General features: G+C 35.5%; 2 protein-coding genes and 1 long non-coding RNA gene across 3 annotated transcripts; 2 read left to right on the forward strand and 1 right to left on the reverse strand.

Moving 5' to 3' along the window:
* Positions 1 to 364: 364 nt before the first annotated feature.
* On the forward strand, positions 365 to 8059 carry LOC118270262 (uncharacterized). The gene is made up of 3 exons (XM_035585759.2): positions 365 to 528; positions 1566 to 1765; positions 6172 to 8059. The coding sequence occupies exons 2-3, from the start codon at positions 1571 to 1573 to the stop codon at positions 6433 to 6435; spliced, it is 459 nt and encodes a 152-aa protein (XP_035441652.1). The 5' UTR covers positions 365 to 528; positions 1566 to 1570; the 3' UTR covers positions 6436 to 8059.
* A 3822-nt stretch (positions 8060 to 11881) lies between these two features.
* On the reverse strand, positions 11882 to 18967 carry LOC118270402 (general transcription factor IIH subunit 3). Its single transcript, XM_050698039.1, has 9 exons — positions 18802 to 18967; positions 18259 to 18439; positions 17702 to 17800; positions 17226 to 17322; positions 16542 to 16658; positions 15986 to 16114; positions 15183 to 15318; positions 12258 to 12294; positions 11882 to 12019 (listed from the first exon to the last, which is right to left on the reverse strand). Exons 1-9 carry the CDS (start codon positions 18815 to 18817, stop codon positions 11956 to 11958), a joined length of 876 nt encoding a protein of 291 aa, XP_050553996.1. The 5' UTR covers positions 18818 to 18967; the 3' UTR covers positions 11882 to 11955.
* Positions 12307 to 14165, forward strand: LOC126911335 (uncharacterized). Its single transcript, XR_007705852.1, has 2 exons — positions 12307 to 12997; positions 13676 to 14165. It is a non-coding gene; the product is annotated as an uncharacterized LOC126911335 (long non-coding RNA).
* Positions 18968 to 26409: the final 7442 nt, after the last annotated feature.

Consider the following 26409-nt stretch of genomic DNA (forward strand, 5'->3'; position numbering starts at 1 on the left):
TATATAAATAACCAATATCAGAAAGTCTTGGCCTTGAACAGATCTTTCTTTACACACGAATAAACTTTATTTCTTTACTGTTAGGTAACAGTAACCCATTGTTACCTAATTCTAGCAGATAAGATTCCACGATACGCCTAAACGTGAGTGCAACCGTCACCCAACCCCAATCAATTAAAAAATAAAGATTAAAAAACATGATTAAGGCGAAATGAAAAAGAACCGACTTTGGTATACGAAACAAACAATTTGCAAATAAAATATTGCAACTACAGGTACCTATCTAGAAGAAATCAAGTTAATACAATCCATTAGTAGAGATAATGATAAAAGTATTATCATATAAAAAGCTATATCGCCGATAATATATCACTCATATCTTATCACAGATGAAACTATGGTAAATAGTAAGTGTTCGCACATTGTGTTGCAGTATTTAGCAATCTTTGTTTTATTTCGCGTGTGTTATCAATACGGAAAGAGTGCATTTCAAACAAGCTAATCTGGGAAACGGTGGTTTGTGAGACGGTAAGTTTTATGCGAATATTTACTTCTGTAATCTATGTAATGATAGCTATAGGAATAATAATAACAAAAGGATTATTTGTTGTGGTCTGAATTAGGTATACTTTTAATCTATCCTTGATGATACTACCTTGATCGAGAACTTTGATTACAGTGTATATGTTATTTATTAAGTAATTACTTTAGCTATATATTATTTGCATATTGATATTTACGATTTGCTATATTTTTTAATAAAGAACCTATCGAAGCTTCGAATTGATAAGCACAGAAAGACGTTTTTGCCTACAATATTATTTAGAAGGGACAAGTTACAAGAATTATAGACTAATTAGAATCTAATCGAACTACTATCTAATTAGAATTAGGTACATAATATATCAGATATCTAACATTTGACCCCCTTTTGTATATGTGTCGGTATGGATTACCTCCAATAAGGTCATTATTTTTTTCCCAACATGAACTTAATATTTATTTTCGTATCAAAAATGTTCAAAATTAATTTATTACATGTTGTTATTCAATATATTCTTAGTAATGAAAATTGATAACGCTGTAAATGTAATACTTTCTTAATCGAAAAGATAAAGTTTAGTCTAAAGATAGGTATTATGTGTTGCCTATAGGTAATTTGTTCCTTACACTAAGCACTCGGATGATATAATGCATGACGTGCAAAGCCATTCAGATATGTAGCTAGTTGAGTGAGTTTTCCGCTTTTAATATCGTATCTAGTGTAGTATTGTTTCTATGCTTTGTATTTTAAGGTAATAACGACAATACCTAGTTCTATTTTACCTACTACTACTAATATTTTTAGTAGCAATCTGTTCGTCAATCTAGAATTTCCTAAAGATAACAAACTTGTCTGTAGATAATGCAGTAGTTAATGTTCAATTAGTATTCACAATTAGAGGCTCCTAATCCTAAACCCCACCTATCTTTGGTCTAATAACCTTAATCTATAGATTGTAATAAGTACAATTGCTACTTAATCATGCAATACAAAATGTGACGTATTAACATTGAATTTTCAGACAAGATGGCGAAGTTTTTGAAAAATATATTTCACACGACGGATCGGCGGAAGGCCCCTCATTATGAGTCGGAGCTCGAGGATGAGAGGAGCGAGTCCCCCCAGAGTGGCACGACCAGACATCTGTTCATCTCCCGTTCCGGGAGGATGAGGCAAGCTAACAAGAAGAGACACTCTTTAACTCTGGAGATTTATGGAGATGTGAGTATCTGAGTAATATTAGATAGTATACAAACTTTCCCTCTTTTTATGGTATAGAATGAGCATACGGATTACCTCATGGTAAGCAATCGGCGGCGCTCACAACTCTAGAGGAGTTACCAACAAGTGTGTTGCTGGCCTTTTTGAAGGAGAGATCGAGAAGGGGCAACCGGGCCTCCAGTAACCTCACTCACACGGCGAAACATAGAGCCGAGTATTATTTCACGCCGGTTTTCAGTGAGGCTTTTACAAAAACACAAATTATGTATTAGGACTAGGTACTACTGTAATTTCACGTCTGCATCATAAATCTGTCTGGTCTACTTAGATTTTCAAAGAATATTAAACCACGTGTAGGTATAGCTCATTTAAGTTCAAAATTAATAACCGATTTAAATACTAAATCATTGGATTAAAATTGATTTTTGATTAAGTATGATTAATCGATCAAACATCGAGATCGATCCAGAGATTTGGATTAAGATTGGTACAAACATGTAGGTAAGAGGGGTATTTTGATTGATACCTAAGTACCTTTTTGGCGAAACAAGCATGATTAGCATCAATCAGCAATCATGGTCACATGAGCTCGCTAAGTATGTGCGCACTTTCTTATACGCTACTTACCTTTCTTCTACGCAGTTGTATACTATAATCGAGATTAGTGAAGAAATTATAATCTATTCAATAGATATTGCTTTTATCAAATGTGTCATCAATTAGAATAGGGACGACCATTGTTAATTGTGGCTGTGGTAGCGGAAGCTATTCTTCTAATCCAGATGGACTAGATATTGTGGTATCTGGTGCCTATCTAATGTATAAGTAGTTGGGTAGTTACCGAGTTACGTATGGTATATTTTATTTTATTTATTTAGAACACTAACGAATAAGTAGTTTAAGATATAGAGGTCCATAATTTATGTTACTCGTTATCTATAGCAAAAGATTTTGTTATAGAATTGGAATGAACAAAATAATGAAACTTTGAAATAAAAAAATAAAAACATTTTTTTTTGCTAAAAGACTTCTTAGACTTAGACTATTCTGGGTATGAAATGAAATGAATGAAGAAAATAAAAAAAAAACGTAGGTAATACATATTTGTTAGACTATTCTAGGTAGGTACCTAGATACATATTGCAGTCCTCGTCACATTACAAAAGTTCGGGTACCTACAATGACGTGTGTAGAGCCTTCTGAATGCACATAGGTTCTTTATCATCATCGTCAGCTAGAAGACATCCACTGTTGAACAAAGTCCTCGCCCTTAGTCTTCCACGTAGAACGACAAACCGCCACCTGCATCTGCACTGGCTTCCCGTGACTCTGACGATGTCATCGGTCCATCTTGTGGGAGGGCTGCCCACGTTACATCTTTCAGTCCGTGGTCGCCACTCGATCACTTTCCTGGCCCAGTGGCCATCAGTCCTTCGAGTGACGTGGCCCACCCATTGCCATTTTAGCCTGCATATTTGGAGAGCTATACCTATCTACTCTTGTTCTTTGACGAATTTCCATATTTCAGATTAACGCAAAGAAACTTGTCCTTTAAACTTAACCTTTAATTACACGCTCTTTTTAGATATTACATAATTCAATAGGTACGTAAGTCGAGTGCACATTGTGTTTGCCAGCCAAGTCTACACTACACACACTTGAAACAAGTGTTTTGACAATAAACAATGACTACTTGTATGTAGTTGCATCTCTATCTTTCCACTTTACATTTATTATTGGGTTTTAGTTCGATTCCTCTTACCTAGCTACTTTAGGTACCGTAACGTAACGTATCGTCGCACCTTTTATGCCCGAAGGGGTAGGCAGAGCTGCACATTAAGGCACGTAATGCCACTGTACAATTTACACCCACTTCTCAGTATTTGTGTTATAAATCCCATGTAATGTGGAGCCTTTTTTGGGACAAGCCCGCCACAACCTTCCATACTGCTGCAACTCCTGTAAGCCAGGATCTACAGTAGATACAACCATGAAAACACCGGAACATTGAAGTCCGGCGCGTCCCAGGGACATGAAGGATTGTCTTGGATCCCGCAACGAAATAAATCAGAAGATATTATTAAAGGAGAAGAAAAGAAAATCGATCGATTTCTTATTAGTGTGGCTCACGTACGTAGGTATGTGTGCTTTATCTATTGGGTTTTCCTGTGTAGGTAGGTGATTAGGGCATGCTTTGATTTTCTTATATAATTAGGATAAGATTTAGATCAGAGCCGTTTTATGCTGTAGACAAACTAGGCAAGTGCTTAGCGCGCTAGGTTACAGAGGCGCCTGCCCAACTCCTTATAGAGTGGGGGCAGCGTTAAAAAGAATAGGGATCCTTATGAGATGCTTACCTAGCGCGCTGTCTAAGTTTATTCCGACTCTGATTTAGATAGAATTCTGTTTACCTATGAGAAATAGAATTGCTGTTGCAAAATGCTTTCTTCAAACATCTCGATGTTTCTCTCTTTATTCCTACAATTAATATTATCGTAAGTTGTTAAAAATCTTGTAGTAAATTGTATCTCTGCATAATTAAACACATGGATTTTCAAGGACGGGGATTTTCATATGCGACCTTGGCTAATCTCAGGATTAGCTTCATAATACGATAGTTAATTATGTAATAAATCTTGCTAATTGCCCCAATACGTAATATGGCAATTAACAAGATTTAACATAATATAATATGCATTCAGGGACAAAAGTTACACAGTAATTATATGATTAGAATATAAAGTATGATGACAAGACAATTTAAAGACGTCACTCAAGAAATAAAGATTGGAAAAGAAAGAGTTTAACATAGGAGATGTCTGATAGGGGAGAATGAAGGCATGATGACGTCAAGCTACTTGACGTCTTGTCACTTATTTTCTACTTATCCTCACGCCAAGCTTGGCGAATTGGATAAGTAGAAAATAAGTCAGAAGAAACGATTTTTTACCTTCAAACCCAAGAACTTAAGCCTATCTGACAGTTAGGGTTTATAGAGCACATTTACCTAACCTATGGAGTCTAGCCTAGTCTAGTGTACCTAGTCTGAGTATTCTTTGTGAAACTTTGACTGCAAGAATTCATTTACCCTTGATATAGGAACGTACGTACGTAATCCGGAACGTAGATCTACGCGAGACACAATGTGTTTTCTATTGTGTCTCATATACTGACATAGAAGAGGTTAAGTACTCGTGCAACTTCAATTAAGTGGTAAAACATATCTCGACGAAAAACCAGAAGTGTTTTTTTTAGATATCTCTAGAAATAAAGCAATAACTTACATCACACCTTGTAAACATTATCGGTAATGTTTTAGGGCTGTGTTTTTCACTCAATAAAATAATAATACACCTAGGTGATTGAATAAAATTGATAAAGTAACGCAAGCCTTATCACTGCAATTTACATTTCCTTCACATTTGATCTTAGCGGCTAGTATCTGTGTAAAAATATGCTTTTTACTAGATCTTAATAACTGATTATTATAATGATTTGATTACCAAGAACTGAACAGTAGCAGGAAACATGATAAAACGTGTTTTGTCCATTAAGTAATTATCTGTACAATTTCCTCCTAGTGTTTGTTAGAAGATACCAAGACATAGATATTATAAAGATCAACTTTAAAAAGCAATAACTTTCCATATAGTTAGGATTCGTTCCATAACAATTAACAAAGGACCTAATATAGACCCCTGTGGCAGTCCTTCTATATTTTCCAGATAATTTTACGCACGAATCACCAGGTACCATGTACCATGGATGCAATATATCTTTTATTCTATTTATGTTCTAAATATATCCAAATAAATAGTAAATAAGCGTCAAATTGGAATAATTAACTTTGAAAAGGTGTCAAAAGCTTCACCATGAACTAAAAATCTGTCAATGTTCTGGCCTTGTCATTCGACTTATTGATTGCATTATAATTGTTATGCAGGAGTATTAAACAAGTAGGTACTTTTAGCGACAACGTCGAGACTTGATAAGTGGATTTGTGTAATGATTTAAAACGCACTGCGTAGTACATTATAGGTAAATATGACGAAAACAATTATGATATTGGTAATATATTTTTGTGTAATATTGTCTCGTCCAAGTTTGAGGCCATTTCTTGGTGCGTTTTTCTCAGCAGGTATATTTATGAGTAACTTGTTTCTGCCAGCGGCTTTGCTCGCGTCCCCGTGGTATAAAAAGTAGTCAGCTCATCTGGTCTGTATACCAAATTTCGTCAAAATCCGTTCAGTAGTTTCAGCATGACTGACGAACAAATATTGAAATAAACAAACTTTCACATTTATAATATTGTGAGTGTGATGTACAAATTAGTAAGCCCAGGGACAGACATCAGAATTCTATCTATCTTTGATCAAAACAATAATCCTAATTTTCCATTATTACAGAACATCCAGATTGAAGCAATGGAGAAAACTACGAGCAGGGAGTATCACGTGAACGCTCCAAGCCACACTGCACCAGCTGTTGTAGAGTCCCCAGCCAAAACTAGACTAGGTAGGGTGTACAGAGAAGACAGGTACCCTAAAGCTATGTCCACTGACATCTCCGCGTTTGAAATACCTCTCGACAACACAGTCAAAACTGTAGCCAAGGAAATTTCACCCGAAGAAGAAATTGACAACGCCTTTGAAATTTTAGACAAGTCATAGCAATTTGGTCTTTATGTTATTTGTAGTTATTATGTATAGGTAAGAGAAGAGACAGTAATTTTAAGTAAATAATTAGAACTAGTTTGTAGGTAAGTGCCTTGTTAAAAGTTCCGTGGATCGGGTATTGATGGGAAATGCACTTACAGTCAATTAAGAATCATTACCAATTTCTTGTTAAATAGCTCGAGAGATAGAAAGTTCAAGAAATTGTGGCTCATCTTGATGAAATGACACTGATCATGTAGTTATAGATAGTTTCTTGTATTTAATCACATTTATATGACTACTATTAACGATTTAAACTACATTTAAGGGTGCTTTTCTACCAGCGATGTGCTATGCTACGTTGCTGTGGATGTGTTTGGCTTTCACCAATCATATTCTTTGGTACACATAGCATAGCACTGTTGGAAACGGACTCAGCTCATCTGCCTTTTTATATGGAAAGATGTGTACTATGGGTTTGGCTTGCCTACTATCGATACATCGCTTACTCGAGCTGCGCATCTTCCTCGCACAGCTTAGAATACATACTACATGGCTTAGCATCGGTGGAAACGGTAGCATAGCTACATAGCACATCTCTGGTGGAAAAGCACCCTATATAGGTGTAAGCTTTTTATGATTATTTAAATATTCGATAATACTTACAAATGAGATTATATTTAGTTTTAAGTATTGCAAGTAATGAACTGACCATCCAGTGAGTAGGAAAAGACTATGTCAAAACGTAGTTTTAGACGTTATAAAATGTTGACTGTGATCTAATGAAATTGTATTTTAATACACGGTAGGACTGTAGGTAGGTACGTATAACTGCAACATGTAAAATGCTTTAATGTAAGTTAATTTAGACTTTACGAGACGTAAAATCAGTAATAATGGCGTAGATTTTTGCTTGAACGAAACTGTGCCAGTTGATAACATGATTATTATTTTGAAAATAAAAATAATACTTTTAATCTTGATAATTATAATCGTGATATAAAATCATCGATAGTCCTCCCGATATGGCAAACGGTTGGTGATTTTAAAATGGTTTTTATGTTTTTGTTCAGTGAAGTAGGTATTAGGTATTTATCTATCTAGTGTTTATCTGAAGTAGGGTTCAACTGGTACCTAGCTTTGTCTATGTAGGTATACGATGTACTTAGTAGGTACATACATAATAGATATTAGACTCGTAGAATGTAGATGCACGGCAACGCACCTGTGACTCCTCTAGTATTGTGGGTGTCCATGGGCGGCGCTGATCGCTTACCATCAGGTGACCCGTCTGTTCATTTGCCACCTATTCCATAAAAACAATGTGAGTGAGGTTACTGGAGACCCCCAAACAACTCCTTTGGTGTTGTGAGTCTCCTTGGGTGGCGCTGATCACTTGCCATCAGGTGATCTGTCTGCTCGTTTGTCCTCTATAAACCTATCCTATAAAAAACTCCTATTAATGTATTTTATTAATTAGGAGTCTACATGTATTGTGTATTGTATAGTATGAATCGTATTTTAATGTGTATCTTGTATTATAAAGTGAAGTGATATCTACTTCTGTAAGATTGTGTTGTTTTTGTAACCGATATCTACGTATTTGCATGAAATAAAAGACTGATTGTTGCAACGATGACTCGCATTCATTTTATTATTATTTATGATTAGCTCGTGTTACTTATAGATTACCTGCAATAATTTGTTTTATCAGTCACAACTGTTTGGTGCTAATTTTTGATGAATTTTGTGACTTTATTATGCCCTTGGTTTTATTTATTTATTTATTTGAATAGAACGGTACAAACCAATAACACTATTCAATACCTTACAAAAGTTAAAAAATATAAAATTTAGAAAATTTATATTAATTATTAAATATTCATTCATCCATCTCTTTCGCAAAACTTCAAACACTCCGACAAAAATAATCTTCTTTCACTCGAAAATACGTCACACTCTGGCTTTGAATCCAGGAATGGGTTTAAAAGTTTCATAGTGCGCGGTAACGGAGACTTAGCCCTACTGATTGTTCCGCAAGATGGTATAGCGAAGATATATTTTATGAAGATTGATCTATTTACTATAGAAGCAGTAACTGCTTAAGACACTAATATTATAAATGTGAAAGTTTGTTTGTTTGGACGTTTGTCCGTCAATAATGCTGAAACTACTGAATGGAGTTTGATGCGAAATTTGGTATACAGACAGAGTTTGAGCTAACTTAGGTGATAGGATTTTTTATCTCACGAGAACGCGAGCGACTTACTTTCTCACTTACCATCAGGTGACTAGCGGCCAAACGTCGACTCAATAAATAAAAAAAAATCTCTCTGAAATTAATTCATGCCCGTACACGCACTACTTCATTTTACCAGCACGTGTGCGTACTAACACGTAATTCGATTGATTACTGATCGATGGCAGATCACAAGTTTGTATACTTATTTAATTAGAAGCTGACCCCAAGTAGCACAAAACTGCATTATAAGATGTCACACGAGGTAACTTCGGTTACTTTAGCACTTATAAAGAGTTATTACAGTACACTCGACCTGCAATAGGTGAAAAGTGAGCTTCCATCTGAATAAGAACGTTATTACGCGTCACGGAGACCACGCTGCAACGCTTGCAGCGTTAATATAGGTAACAAGTTCAGTTTTATACAGCTTTAAGCAATTTGAAGTACTTTTGTGGACTTTAACTAAGCTATATTCTGAATTGAAGACCACAACTGAACTCTTAGACGACTTGCATTTTAAGAAAGATCACATGATTATGATGTAATCAGTTATTCTGTGTCTTCAAATAACAAGGATATAATGCCTTTTGCTGCACACAGTGGAACTTGTGTAATGTTAATCAGCTTGTTACACGCAATCGTATAATAGCTCTTATAAAGCCTACATGATCACTATGGGTTACCCACTATCAAGCTTTACATGAATCTGTAGCTGACTTGTGTAACACAAGAACCACTCGTAACAGCTCGTCACTGGTTCATGTACCACGAGTGAACACTTCAACAGGTCATGCTGTTTAATTTTAATTAATACGGTACACATTGCTTGCTGCCATTTTTTAGATTCTAACCTATGTATAAATAATAAATAACAATTGGTTTTTGTTTAGTTAACGAAAATTTCAAAAGAATTTGAATAGAAAGTGTAATGATTTCATTTTACAGCTTATTCTCAAATTACAAAGGAAAAACAAAAAGACTTAATTTTTTATAATAATATCATCAACGTTTTTAATACTATAATTTTCAGGAAAGCAGTGATATTTTGGGAGCGCGTGAAAATATTCGTCTATAATTATATAGTATTTGACAATAAACTTTCTTTCCCATTCGAATTTCATGCACATGAGGAAAAACAAAGTTTTACTTCCCGATAAATATTTGCCTGTTCCCCATAAACACTTTACAAAATGGTTCATACAAAACATATCAAAATAATAAGAAGTAGGGTAAAAATTATTCACAATATTGCCACTTGTGAATTGTCAGCTCCATATAAGAGTTGCTAATATCCTGGAGTGTATTTTGTGGTGATAAACAAGGAACAAGTACTCTATTATTCAGCCCTTGTGGTGTATAAAAAGTAACACATACCCTGATAATCGGTCATTATTCAGCTCTTGGGGCGACTGTTACCTTCAATAATGCCCAAATAACGCTGATATAGTGCAACCAGTTACTTTATTCAGCTAACAGCTGATTAATTTGTGCCCAAATCAGAGTTATATCAGCTGAGTAGGCGCCTCTAACGCTCTTATTCAGTAGGTTTATTCAGCTGAAGATTTCATTGTGAACAGTAATTCAGCTACTATTCAGCGTTTCTGTGCTACTTGGGACGAGGCTCATGAAAATGATTACATCTACATTAAGATCTTGTATCACGTTAAATTAGTTAATTTTCCTGTACTTATAAATTAAATTAAGAGACACGATTAAATCTAAGAATTTATCTAAAATTCTGAATCACGTGATTGAAACTAACTACCTACTTCCTATCATAAAAGGAACGTTTCTCGTACCTAATTGCGATTGGATAAATCACGAGACATATAAAAATGTATTTATAACTATCGCGAGACATACTAAATTAACTAAAATAATTAGGCTGCGCGACGTCACTGCACCTGCGCACGCTGCTCATGATGAGTCCCTCTGTGTCTCGCAAATAGTAGAGCTTGATGAGTAAACCGTGATTTTATAGTTAACATATTAGAATGATTTCAATATATTGTTTGAAGAAAGCAAACCACCCTTGATCCATAGGCGTAGCCAGCCCCCCCCCGCCCGAAAAGTTAAGATAAAATTTAAGTAGTGAGTAACTGGTTATATTAACATATTTATATTCTCATGAATGAAGAAGTTCATGAAGGAAGTTTTGTCCGTTTTACTTTCTTGAACCCCTCCCTGATCCTATCTACTCCTGCTCCGAGCCGGGGCCACAGTATGTCATTGTACTTGACCTCGTAACTTCGGCCGAAAAAATTAAGAACTTTAAGGTTTATTTTACTTTACCTATCATATCATGCATATCACCTATAGTCATAATTGAAAATGTCCTTCGAAAAAACAGTAGTAGCATAACAATCAAGCAACCAACGGTAAGTACCTACCTACTTAGTTCATAGATATCGCTCTGTTATCGATAATTACTCCTTATCACTGCTATATCCGACACTGATAATGAAACGCTGATGCGAACCATAATTTCTTTTTACGTAGATGTTATTATTGCACTGTGCATACAATGTTAATTATTGGAATTGAAAGTTTATCTGGTTTTTTGGTAAATACCTAGTAGGTATATTGATGACGATTAATCACTTATTTTGGGTGCTACTTATCTTACTTTTAATTAAACTTAACATCACTAATTTGGTGCATCCATTATTTTGAAATGCATGGTGTCAAAGTCAATGTCGAATATACACTTTGGAATGAGCACCTAGCTTTGCTGACTGACAATTCCATTTTGAGGTTGCAAGGTGCATATTTAATGATGTAGTTGTAATAGTCTACCACAGCAAATAACTAACGAAACCAATTCTGTAAAGCCAGGATCTACAAAATGTATAGTACCATAGTGACTAAATGGTCCTCTTTCCCAAAAGAGAATTATCAGCTATGAAACCATCGAATTGGCCAGTGAATTGGTGACTACCGCTTTTGCTGCCGTTTTTGGACATAATATAGGACCTCATGCTGTATTATCGCTATAAGACGGCTAAGTAACTACTAGTTTGTTTTACGTTGATTGAGATCGAAACGAGAGCTCGTTCTTCGCTCTGATTGGTTGGTTCATTCGCATCGGCCAATTAGAGCACCTCACGCGTCTCGTTTCGTTTTCTTTCAAAGTAAATCAAACTCGTACTAACGGTATTGGTGTGCACAAAAACTATTAACTCTCATTCATACGGCCTGAATGAGGTAATAAAAAGAAAATGATTGTATAAAATGTCTTAACATCTATATTTACAATACATTAATTAATACAGTACAAAACAGATTCAAATATTTTAAACTTTCATTTTCTTCTTCTTCGGTTTGATGGGCAGTGGACCGCCAATCTTGAACACAGTGCTGAAATAAATAAAAAAACATTATTATAGACTCTTACCCGTTCGGCACTAAAAGGCATGTTATGTAGGAATAACAATGTTATCAAGAATAATACTGTGTTATAGATTGATTAGTTTTCGTCATAGAAAGTTTTATTTAGGTGGGTATTTTTATTACCTCTTATTGATATTTTTTATTTAAATTTGTTATAGGAAACAATTACTTTGTGTTATAGATTAAAAAAATATTGTATACTCACTGGCAAGTTGTGCATATCGGGCTGAACTTGCAGAACACTGAAAATAATAATAGTTTACGTTAAAGAAAAGACCTCAACCTTATCGAAGATAATATAATATATACTGTAAATATACATAAAATATAAGTATATTACGGTTAACGATATCGAAACGAGACCGTGACTGACTGACTAAGGGTACAGAGCGCCAAGCACGAATAACTATCGCATTCGTAATGTAAACGTATCGAGATGACGATACGTCATGAGACATTAACGGAGTGTGGCAGCACGAAGCCTATTCTTTCAACTATCGAGAGCTCGCATCAAATTCGATAGTGACGTCATGCTAATGTAAACTAGAGAAGCAGCCAAGTGAACGATTTGAATGACTTATTGAGCATAAAGATTTCGTCTGAAAACTAAATTAAATTTATATATATATTTCAACCTTTGTCTACACGTTTTATGAAATAATATTTATTAAATAAATATTAATTATGTGCAAAAAGTTCTTAAAGCGAGTTAAGAGAAATATAACGTGACATTATCTATGAAAAAAAAAGTACTTAGTTTCATAAATTTATAAATTTTTTTATGATTTCCGAACGTCGTATTTGACATCACCGCCGACATTTGTCATTTGCCGGTTGTTTGTTTGTTATTTTATCTTATGTAAATAAATAACAATTTTAACATGTTACATTTAAAATGAGGACGATTCAACTCCAATATGAGCTAATGGTGGAATTTATGCAAAAGTAAGTAAAGATTTCTAAATGTTTCTTTGATTAGCCCTTTTTTTATGTGATGGACAATAATTTAACGGAGATTTGTCTAAACCCTCTCCGGGGTGGCAGTTACATTCAGGCCAAATGGAAGGAGCTAGTGGTTTGCACCGGAGCGAAATCTGGCGTACCGGTGAAATTCACCGGTGATTTGCCGATCTCCGGAGATTCACCGGTGGTAACCGGTGATGAAAACCATTAATTTCAAATCAAGTTTTTATTAATTGAAAAACAAAACAGAATAGATAATAAAATTGGACTTCAACGAACCCTGAACTCTTTGGAAAGCTAGTAGCAAGTGAATTGAACCACATAAACGGCCAAGAGTGCTTTGAGTTGATAACCAAAATAATTAATATCATTCGAAAGAAGCAAATCAGTAAATAAATTATCTTAATTATGTATTAAATTAAAAACTGATGGTTAATAAATATTTCTATTATTTTAGTAGTATCAATATAGTATTGAAAAATAATATTTTTTTACGGTTAACAACCGATTGATTTCAATCGAGTACTTTTACCGGTATATTACCGGTTATTCTCCGGTACTCACTGCTCCGGTGCAAACCCCTAGAAGGAGCCATTCAGGCAGCAGTGGATACTTAAACAATGTTTGTAATGTAATATTTGATGTATTATCTTTTTACAGATTGGAATATTTGTGGGACCAGTCCAATATTACTGGGAGCAGTGGGCCTACTGTATTCCTACCACACCACTCACTGTTCCTCACGAAGCCTACCCTTCGCCAGCGCCTCCACCAACACCACCGATCCTCCATCCGAGGAAGATAGCTGGAATCCTCCACCAGTGAAAAAACCTAAAGCGAGTTTGATTAAAATGTGTATAGAGAATGACAAGAATGCTATGCTAAGGAGCATGAGAAAAGTTATTATTTTTTATTAGTTGATTATTTTTTGTTACTTACTGTTAATTTTATATTTATTTCAATTTTTCTGTTTTTATGTTATTTTAAAATATTATCAAAATATTGTTAATGGCATTGTATTTATAATAATTATTCTAACGGTGTCAATACTGTGAATGTGGTGCATGTCTATAATTGGCATAACCACATGATCTTGTGTCTTCATCTTGTTTTTCATTAATGTCTTATAATAATAAATAAATAAATTATATATTATTGGGATTAAGATTAGAATAAAATAGTTTTTAAGTTATTTATATATGTTACTATAAAAAGAGGATTTTGTGGAAAAAATTATTCTGTCCACCAAAATGTTTTTTAGTAGTAGTTTTCTTTACTTATTCCCTATTATTGTGGATTACATCCTTCGGCACGAATGGGCTGGCTCGACCGGAGTGATACCACGGCCTCACAGATAACCGACGTGAAACAGCGCTTGCGTTGTTTTGTTGTGTGAGTAAGGTTACCGGAGGCCCAATTTCCCCCTTCCTAATATTCCCAATCCCCGATTCCCCAACAACCCTTAAACGTATTCGTTGTTGTTGGTACAATCGTTGTTAACGATCGTAAGTACTTGTTGTACTTTGTTGGTACAAAGACGGTCTTGGCATTTTATAAAAATCACTGCAAGCACTCACTGACTTCACAATATAATATATTTTGTATTATTACAAATTTCGATACCATTCTCACCGACAAATTCTCAGTGACAAATGTTTCGACTCGTTTCGATAGCCAGCTTTCGAAATTTACGTTACCGTACGTCAAAAGCTCGTTCGTGCTTCCAATTTGTGTCAAAATGTTCTAGGTTTCGATACCAATACGATACGATTACTATACGATAGTTATCAAAAACATTCGTGCTTGCGATATTTAGTTCCTTTTACGCACGGTAGGGGCGCTGTTCAAATGTCATAGAAAATTCTGTCGATTGCGATACGAATACTTTCTCGATAGTTTTCGTGCTTAGCACACAGCACCGACACTTTGCACCTTAGTACGAGTTTGCTTTACGTTTTACGAAATTGAAACGAGAGCGCTGTTATTGGTTGGTTTATTCGAGGCGGGCCAATCAAAGCGCCGAATGCATCCATGCGTCTCGTTTCCATTTCGTTAAGTAAACATAAAGTAAACTAATACTAAAGTAAATGTAAATGAGATTTATGTCCACCAGACGTGTGGACGGTAACGAGCTGATGAGAAACTGATGTTGATGCTCTAGACTCACCACTAAGACAGACGGAGCACACGTATCCGATGGTGAGCAGTTCCCGATGGCAGAAGCAAGCAGCGCGGTAGTCCACGCGGCCTCGCCCCGGCAGCACCAACTTCGTACGTTCTGATGTCTCGGGGAGGAATACCCACTGTGAATAATAATTGAAAAATATAAGATAAATTGATATTTCTTTATTTATTTCAATTAGACCAGGAAGGCACTTTTGAACGTCAAAGCAAATGTTATAATATAAAAAAGTCTGTCTGTCGGTCAGTCCTCTAGTGAAGCTATTTTCTCGTTCCAAAGTGTAGATTTGTATGGAGAAGAACGAGCAAGAAACTCCATAGGTGACTATTTTTCCATCAGATTCACAATACAATTCTTGGTTATTTTGTAAACGACGAGGCCTTTGCTCTGAAGTGGGACGACCACGGGTAAAAATAAATAATAAAGGACAATCCTGTGTGAGATCCGTTTTTTATATGGACAAGTTTTATTTCATGACAAAAAAGAAACTCCAAAAATATCTTTTCTGCAGGGTATTTGATTATCTTTTAGATCCTACTTTATAATGCCAAATGTCTGTGAATATCCGAATACCAATACACAACCAAAGTACTCTATGTAGATTTATAATGAACAATTTTGAACCTTATCACTCAACAATAAAGCAACGTCACGCCTTTTATCCCCGAAGGGGTAGGCAGAGGTGCTCATTACGACACGTAATGCCGCTATACAATGTACACCCATTTTTCACCATTTGTGTTATAAGTCCCATGTAATAGGGGGTGAGCCTATTGCCAATTACTCACCAATAAGTACTGCAGCAATCCTTCCAGAGAGGGCACTTTGAGGTACAGTCCTCCAGTGATGTCACATCCTTGTTGTAACAAGCTGAGGTGCTTGTCCAGTGAACATACATCTATTAACACTTGCTGTTTCTAAAAATACCAATATTATCACTTAGTACGTATATTATCACACTAATAATATAAATTTGACAGTTTATTTGTTTGGATGTTTGTCCATCAATATTTTGATGAAATTTGGTATACAGATAGGGTATGAGTTGACTTGAGTGATAGGATACTTTTTATCTCATGGGGACGCAGACAAAGCCGCTGGCAGAAGCTAGTTTATGAATAATTTGCCATGTGCTAATAATGGGACAAGCCCGCCACAACCTCCCAAAACTGCTGTGGCAGTTGCAGCGGTTTTGCCAGGATGTACAGTAGATACAACCATGAAAACAAGCGTCCCAAGGAAATGAATGATTGTCTTGGAATCCTTAACTAAATAAATCAGCACACATTATTAGAGGAGAATAAAAAGACATGGGCTGTGGATGATAAAGACGTGTATACAAACCTGTGCAGTGAAGAACACATTCATGTAGTTGATGTATTGCGCCGCCGTGTCGCTGCTGCCCGTCACTATGAGAATACGTGCCGTTATGCGGAGACCAGGGGTCGCTTCACGACGAAACTGAAATTTATTTTAAAAGTTAATGTTAAAGGATTAAGATTATCTCTTCTGGCTTTAATTGAATATTTTATGATTAATGAAATATTCTTAATTAGTTATTATGTTATCGACTAAAGGCACGCATTTCGTATAACGTCATCGGTGCGCATCGTATCGGCATTGTCGATGATGCGGATCAATGGACACAGTTGTATGAGTTTCTGCAACGGCCTGTGGACGCTCACCTTTACTCACGTAACTGTTACTGGTAGCAGCGCGTTAATCGCCGCGTCGTGTCGCGGAAGTTTGCTCATGAACATGAGCTTGTAGCATGGCTTGAAACTAGTCGAGTTCCTCGTCAAAAAGATACGTGAAAAAGTCGATAACATAATAATTAATTTAGTATGTCTCACAAAGTTTATAATAAAATGTACTATTCTTTATAGGTACTCGTAACTAAATATTACTTTCTTTAGATTATTATTTTGAACTGTTTACTTTATTTGTCAGTGAGTATTTGTCATGTTAATATTATGTCTGCGAGTATTTCATTAAGTACATGAAAGGTAAAACATATAAATAATTTACCTTAGCAATAAAACAGAGTGCCATAGCGACTGCCCCGGCCAGCAGGGACTCACCAGGCTTCTCCTCGGGCGGCTGACTTTTTATTAAATTTACTAATCTGGAATTCAAGATAATAATTAAATGTATAACATTCTAGTCACATCTATTATTTTGACTTTATTTTGTAATGGAATTCTGAAACCTGTATTCCGAAACCTAAATTTTTTATCAGTTTTTCGAATATTTCTCAGCATCAGCATGCAGTAGCATAGTCTGACATGTGCATAATTTTAATCTTGATGAATAACATAATGGTTTATGATTTCAAACTATGTTACACCAGAGAATAAAGAGATTACACAGTACTATTAGTATCTCTGAATTTAAAAGTTTTAGAGTTAGAGTAACATAAGCAGCGGTGAAATGTAGACCTAAAGCTGAAATAAAGTATTTTCTACTGTCTCATTTAGCAGCAGTTAAAAGGTGAAAGTGTTTACCTCATTTTGATAGTTTTCTCAACTAATGTGAACAGTTCATATTGTCCGTCAATCTGTCTCACATCCAGTGGCTTGCCAGGAGTAGGGTACAAGTATTCACTGAAACATAATTATATAATTAGAATATAAATAAATAAACACACTAAGAGTACATAACATATAATGTACTTGAGCTGAAGCATTTATACATTTTAAGAAAATTGCTTATGGATAACGGGCATGGTTTATGAATCATTATTGGCATGCAAATAATTAGATTACCTCACACAGATCATATTTACCAAAATTATTACATTATTATCTTATTACATTGTATGGAACACCTATGCCATGAACTACATTTATTCTTTCTTTTTTAAAAAAATAAATTTTGCCCCACACTAAGATTACATGCACATGACACTTAGACCCGAAACAACAATTTATGGATCACACAAAGAGTTGCTCTGTGCAGGAATCGAACCCGCTACACATACATAAGAGCCAATTAAGAATTATTCCATATACTTATTATTATTTATTTATAATTATAATATAACAGCAACCTTCAACCTTACCTTTTATGAAAATGGCAGCCTATAACAGCGAGTTCATTCCTAGCCTTTTGCATCAAATGTGAGTTGGCGAAGGCTATCACAGCATCCAGGCAGTTGGTTAACACCTTCGGGTCCTCAGTTATATATCTCTGGTTGGGATTTGTGTCCACTATTATTACTAGAAGGCTGCTGTCCGATGGTGCTGTAATGTAGATGAGTAAGGAGGTTTAACAGAAATTCTTTTAATATAGAGCTAGTTATAAAATTGGAGTACAGTATTGAAGTTAACAGAAGAGTATGATTTTGAATCTAGTTTTTTATAGTTTGAAGGAAAAATTTTATTTAAAACAGAAAAAAAATGTATTTGGAACTCAAAAATACAGTTATGGTAGTTCACCAATTACTCCCAAACTATCTCCTAACCAAGAGTAATTTAGCGTGAGGGAGCACTTATTTAGTGGTTTATTCGTTGGATTGGTGAAAATAGACATTATTTCCATAACAAAACGAGTAAAATCAGTTTTAAAATACATCGTTTGAGGTTATGTTTCTCGTTAAACTTACCATCATCGTCTGCCATTTTATGGTAGTTAGTCCTTTAGGCACAAAACAATTAAGTAATATAAGTTTGATCACAATGTAATATAAATTATTTTTTTAATAAAAAACCCAACGGCGTAATCAAAATACGACCGAACACCGATACAACAAACAGTAATAAAATAACAACTTTGACGTTACATTTGACAATGACATTTATGACGTTGACATATGTAACTTGATTTTTTTTGCAATGACTCTGAGTCTTTTTGCTTACATATTTTTAATTTATTTTTTAATGAAGTTTAAGTTTTAATTTAATTAAATAAGTTTTATTTTAATTTAGCTTTGTGAAATAAATGTTTAAGGAGTTGCGATTTTGATTGTCTGAATCGGTAATTAAATCCGATAAAACAAAATATTCCAAAATAATAGTCCATAATCTTTCAAGGAATGTGAGTATCTAGTAGTTCATAATTATTGTAATAGCTATTGTAATCGATCTGAATATTTTATGTTGATGAGTTCATTGAACTATTTAAAACATACATTTTATTATACTTTAAGTGCCTTTCGGATGAGCTTGATTGACACTTTGTAAAAATTTATTTATCGTAAGTGACCCGGTTGTGGCCACTTTAAGAATTTTGTCGACTTTGAGGCTTTCTTAACTTATAGTTTTTGTTATCACGAACATATTTCTTGTAAAAAGTCATTTAACATGTATTAATCTTGCCTAAGAAAACCCTTTTTTTAAAGAACGTCCAATAGAAAAATAACTTTATAAAAAAGAAAAATAAAGGGAGTTTGTGCCATTTTTGGCCAGATTCGTGCCATTTCTGGCCACGGTCGTGTGCCAGTTCTGGCCATCAAAAATACAATAAAAGTAATCAAAATTTATTAATTAAATTTGACATTTTAGAAACAATGGTTTTCATTTAGTTTGGAAGATATGAAATATTATTACTACTCTTGAATTTAACTTACAAATAAAGAGATCAACATTTATATGACGTTGGTAAAAGCTGCAAAGTAAACTGACCTCCTCTTTGTGTGAAGGCAATTTATTGCATCTCTGAAAATGAAAAATATGTATTTGTTGATATGTAAAGCCAAGGAAAAAAAGCCACGGTAAAATAAAGGGGAAGAAGTCGGGTGTCTATGTACATTAGTTTTGGCCAGCCATGTGGCCAAAGATGGAGAAATTCATAATTTTGTCTCCATTAGTGGCCACCTTCTAATAATCCCACTTTAGAAACATATGGCGACAAAATAACTTTAGTTCCACTTAGACAATATATTCTTCATGTAGTATTAACATAAACATCCAAACAATAAGCAAAGATTTAAAAAATTAAAACCAAATCCTCACCCGCTCGCCTTAGCCTTTTTGTTAAGATTTTAACAATTTCACCCTCAACTAAAAAGAATGACTTGTTGCATCGAAGTGAAGTTTGACACATCAAAGCTGCCAACGGTATCAGTGTCTCCAATATTCAATATTTTAAATACTGTACATCACAGAGTAATTTATTTGTCCATGCCTTAGTTATAAATATTTGAAGGCCCAAGTGGCCACAAAGGGGTCGATGGCCACAACCGGGTCACTTGCCCTACCAACAGTCACACATTTATTGTGTAACATAAATTTGTCTTAACGTCCAGATCGCAAAAAAACATAACTAGTAGACGACTAGTTATAAAAAAGACTACATTCTAAAAAATTAAAACAGCTAAATATCTAAAGATAATTGATATTGACCAACTATTAACGATATGTCCACAGAGCGTGTGTTTATTAATTTAAATAATTGTTTAGAAAGCACCTGTGGACAGATGTCAGTGGCAGTAAGATACATATTTGTCAAAGGCACATTCCTGGCATAGTTTGGGTATGGTCATACATCATGGTACAAGACCAATCAGATTGACTCGTGCGCGCGATGATAATCATCGGACGACTAAAGAATTGGGTGGACGTTACTTTGTTGCTACAGTCATGTCGTTATGTTTATTTTATTATTTAAGTAACATGTCTTTCGTTTGGTTTCACTCGTGTTTAAAATGATACTTGCTTTAGGTCTTCTAGCTCTTATTCTTTTTTTATGGAATAGGTGGCAAACGAGCAGACGAGTCACCTGATAGTAAGCGATCAGCGCTGCCCATGGACACCGCAACACCAGAGGAGTCACGAGTCAGTTATTAGTACCTCGGTACGATTTTGGAATGTGTTTCAATGGTATCGCTTGTGCATGAAACACAAAAACAAAAAGTACTTATTTACGGGTGGAGGATCATCCAATGATTTCGCCCGCCTTTGGCAAGGCAAGAGGGAGTCTCAGACTCTCACAGACTAAAAACCACCCTGGTCCTATTTCTGTCCTTCGAGTTGGAGCCCCCGTAAACCCGCTAGGTATTCTGCAGCTCCGGACTTTTGTATTCATAATAGTTGAACAAGTAGTATGTACTATGTAGTTAAGTAGGTACTATATAAGTAGAGCCATTGCCCCCATACGTGCATTGGCGTGGCTCTACAAGGCTACACTACAGGTTACCGAATAAATTGCCAATGTAACGTACAGTTATCTCAAAATTAGGCCTTTTTTGTGGGCGGAAAACCATCGACTTTTCCCGCCTTGGGTGAGGCGAGAGGGAGTTTAGACTTACTGACCAAAAACCACCCTGTTCCTTTTCCTGCTTTGAGCCGGAGATCCGGTAACGTTACGTTACGTCCTGGGTGGAACAAACTTAATGCAACTTAAACTCAAACATACAAACTCATATTATTTGTTAGTAGATGTAGGTACCTATCCTTTTTACTGTGTTTAATGGCTAGGTATTCGACATGCCTGGTTTTCTAGCACGAGGTATTTAAATGTGTCTTTGGTAATTAACTAATAAAAAGTGACATGTGGCTTGTCGATGGTCAATATTAGCATATCTTCCCTTAGCAGTTTACTCATACGTACAGTTTTTCAACTAAAACCGGGAGATGAATACGGAAACTTGTCCCAGAAAATTGCTTACAACATTTTTCGTTGAAATTGTTGTTAATTTGCATTCGTTGTTGTCGTTTTAATTGCTTCGCTATTTTTTTGCCATCTTAATTAAAGATGTAGATAAATTATTTCGTCTGACAAGTTACAAGCGGGTGTACCTATCTTGTTTCTTTTTTTTTGTTTCAGGTACTTGGGTGCCCATTATGTTTTTATCTGTAGATACGCTAAGTCGGTGGTGCCAACTGTCCGAAAATAAAACAATAACTATTCGATTTTAAAAAAAATGTATTATGAACAATTTTTAAATTACAGTTTTAAGTTGAGAGAGATCGTGTTAATTTGTGTTAATTAGGTACATTCAAAACGTACTGAAAATACTGAAACTTAGTCAAAGCTTATATCAAATCATTTGGTAATGCCGATTTTTTAGTACATTCACAAAAGCTCACAGTTTATCCACAAAAGTGTACATTTTCCGTCTATTGCTCTATTACAACAACAAAACAAAACGTTACAAATGGATACCAACAAATTGTGACGTCACAACAGCACCATTACATTGATTTACACGAGTCCGTTTATCAACGAACGTAAGACGGGAGCTTATTATTACATCCGAATTGTATTTCATCGTAGCGAGATGACAAACCGGCGATACGGCGCCAAACTTATGTCATCTGTCAAAATACATGTTAACAGTACGAAGAACGGGTAGATGAGTCGAGACGATAACACCACATGAATAATATAATACCAACGATGTGACAAGCTCTGCTACCTGTCATTTTACGACATTGTTTATACACGGCTAATGATATGCCTCATTTGAATGCCTTGGTGGTCTGGATAGAAAAAACTACCCAGTTTTTGTTAACCCTGCCTTTACAAACTTCGTAATATACCTACTTAATATGTAAAAGCTCGACTTAAATGGAAATTGAGACGGCGTAACCAAGTATTTATTAATTTCCACAGTATTTTGCGTCCGAATATAATTAACAGTTCAAAAACTAATCAATGTATTAAGAGGGCAGGCTGTAATTGAATAAGATTTTACGAGAACATTGTTTACAAGACTTCGTGCCAGAGGGCAGCGACGCTACATTAGCGCGGGCTTTCGAAAATCGAAATGAGAATAAGAAAAAAAGGCGGGAACGAAATAATTATGCACGTTCCGTTTCGTAATGGGCGTCGCGCTACCGTTTCGCTTTAATAGCTCGCTTGTTCTGAGAATTTAATTACGCTCGGAGCGCGCCCAGATTAGCCGGGCGCGCGTTCCGTTTTGTTAATAACTCTAATAATGGATGACGCCCGCGCTCTTTGCTGCATTAATGTTATTTATTCCGATTATAGCGCTCCGGCAATTTTATTAAACCGATACATCACTCACGCGTTTCTATGAAGCAAGTCAAACGTTGACATCAGATTCATTTCAAATGGTGGGTAGGGTACATCAATTGAGAATATTCAAAGTATCAATATTAATAATTCAATAACAAGCTCCCAAAAACAAATTGTCTAACCGATAAGACATTGGGTTTGACACAAACAAAATATAAAACGATTCAGCCTTAATAAGAACCGGAGTCCAGAGATGAACACAAAAGAAAAAGATAACCGCCTATTGTTTTTTATCATGTTGTCAATATCGCGCGGCCAAATTTTCAATATTGGAATGCCACGATTCGCCAATAAGAAGCGGGAAAGAATTGATTTATTGTCCAATTAGCGTCGGTCAGGTGTGCCAACTGCCAAGATAGCATCAGGCTGGCCAACCTAACTCGGTTGCAACTACTATTTCTTTTGGCGCGTTCCGTTTAAATGGCATATTGGAATCAAAAAAGAACCTTTACACCATGCAGGCCGCGTTTTCTGAAAGTCGAATTTGAAATTCTGATCGGTCGCGGCGAGCGTTTGCTTAAGTGGAAATCGATTTGAATTAATTGCAGGCTTCGCTTTTTATCAGACAGGAACTTTAATTTGATAGATTACAATTATTAAACAATAAAAATGATATAGTTTCAAATCATTAAACAAATAACACTAAAAGTTGAGAAACAATCACTTTAATTATACTTATTGTTATCTAAATTGATATTTAACTGAGATTACTTTAATCCCATAAAGTACACAGCTAGGTAACATTAACTGAATAGGTTTACTTAATAGAAATCAAACAAGGGGTGGCGGGATTTCATTTATCGACCGAATACGACGTGTTAATAGCTCCTCGATAACTTGGTATCGCATTACGCGGGAAGCGATTAAGATACTACCACAGTTAGTTGGGAATTACCCTCTATTACTTTAACCGCATCTAAAATAACGATAAAATCATCTTCGAATAACAGTTCTGTGTAAATACGCTAATAGGATCTTGAAAAGCGTAAAGTTATTTAAGCCCGACTAAATGTAGTGCTCATATCCGTCAGGTTTGCTTTAAACCGAGAACAATGGCGCCCCTGTCGGCGCTCTCAGACGCTCCATAACCAACGCCGTATAAAACCCACTCGCTACACAATTGTACAGTAAACTTAGCCCAACGTTTACGAGATTGTCTGTTCTTACACCTCAAACCGAAGCCCATAACTCATTAATGTTCATTTCAATCTTATTTACGGCTACGGGAAACTCACATTGGTAAATTATTTTAGCGATAACTAAATCTGAACGTTCTTCTTACAGTTTCTATTCTAGGTATCCGCTTTTCGTTTGCAATAAATCCTCTGCACAATAATTTCGCTACCAAAGTTGCCTCAATAGAATATAGCCGGCGGCGAAGCGAATTGTTTGCGGGTAGTCGATAAATTCCGGTAGCGTTTGACGCAACGCGGTCGTTGGCGTCATTTGCTATTGAGGACTGGGCCGAAGCGGACCACTCGAGATATGAACGCTCAGTCATACTATTGCACAGCGGAATAAAGCCACTGGGGAAAATTGATTGGCTGTGCTGCGATTTTATAGTTATTCGTTTAATAAAATATTATTCTACGTGATTTTATCGTCTATATTACCTATTTTCTTTTCTAAAACGAAACAAAATCAAGATAGCTCTCGTATTCGAGTCTAAGAATTGGAAATAATGTTTTATAAGCGTAATTCAATAACGTTCCAACCTATTATACTTTGAAACGACGACAAAAATGTAGACGATATACAATTTTCCAGAGTCCCATTACATTACACCATACGCTCTATTAAATAGTAAAGTCTCTACACGCTAGAAAAAGACAGTATATGCCACCCCCAAACACGTTCCCCGCAATAAATGTGCGGGAAAGAAAGAGACGTAGTAATAGCCGGAAATTAGCACTCGTCTATCTTTCATTTTACACCCCAAATTTTCTTATTCCAATTTCCTCTCGCTACGAGAGTCCCCATTTTACGAGCCTTAACTGAGTGAGGTGACCACACGGCAGAATGGACCGAAAGCACTTTGATATAAAGTTAAAATTTGAGATGTAGCTTCGATGACAGTTGCGACTTTTTATGTTTGAAGGTGCTTTAGAACACTCTGTCATTTGAAATGAGTCATTTTCTGATAAGAATGCCCTATTGGCTGAGACGTGTGCGCCTCGGGCCGCGCGGCCGATAATGCCATTTCCGAACGTAGATAGCGAATAACTTGGGTGTCGGTTTTTGCACTGGAGTTTTAATAATAAAGCATAGGGGGAGAGAGGCCGAGATATGGAAATGAGCGTGTGGAGAAGAGGAAATTTGAATTTATACACCAGCTAGTTTTATTCATGAGGGTGCCTCCGTTCCGCGAGATTATGCCGATCGAAATATTATATGAATATGGTGTCGGTTGTGTCCTAGTTAATTCTTTATTGTAATTTGCAAGCCGTGTCATTGTCATGTTGATTGTGGACATTATCATCTGTTATTCTTGACAACGATTGACTCTATTCATATAAAGCAGAATGTAATTTGGAGTTGCGTTTAGTTTTATGATTTTGATTTTTCTCAGATACGGCAGATTCTTTTTTATTTCTGTATTAAACATAAAGTTTAGAGACTGATGTGTGTATCTATAAAGGCTAGTTGAGTAGTCATATCTATTTGTGACGACGTACTATACCTGTACTACTATAATGCATTAATTGGGGTTTAATTTTAAAGTTCTTGAATGCTACATAATAGAATATGTATTGGACATAGTACTTAAGGCCGGCAATCCATTATTCTCGTATAAAGGATTCCTAGTAGGTAAAACGGTTTAAAAAATCCCAAAATAAAACAATTATTAGATACTGGAAAGATCTGCATCAACATGACTGAAAATATTGTTTACCAACCTTCCGAAATTAAATAATTAGGCACTTACACGTACCAAACTTCACATGTCATCACAGCGCTACAAAAAAGGGCGCGAACAATGAGGGTGTTCCTAAAAAAAAAAAAACAAAATCATGCACATTTTTTTTTGTCATCACAGAATAAAAATTTACAACAGATTAACCATGTCCGCACCGTATCATTGACATTGGTCAGGTCAGGTATCATAACTTTGTATTTTTTTTGCGTGGGAAGAATCTTGAACTTTTCTCATCTACAATGGGTAGTGTAAGAGATTTCTTTCACGTCATTAGGTCCGAAATAAGGCAATGTCGCCGAAACGTCTGCGGTCAAC

Source organism: Spodoptera frugiperda, chromosome 13, assembly GCF_023101765.2.
Source record: "Spodoptera frugiperda isolate SF20-4 chromosome 13, AGI-APGP_CSIRO_Sfru_2.0, whole genome shotgun sequence".
Lineage (NCBI taxonomy): Eukaryota > Metazoa > Arthropoda > Insecta > Lepidoptera > Noctuidae > Spodoptera > Spodoptera frugiperda.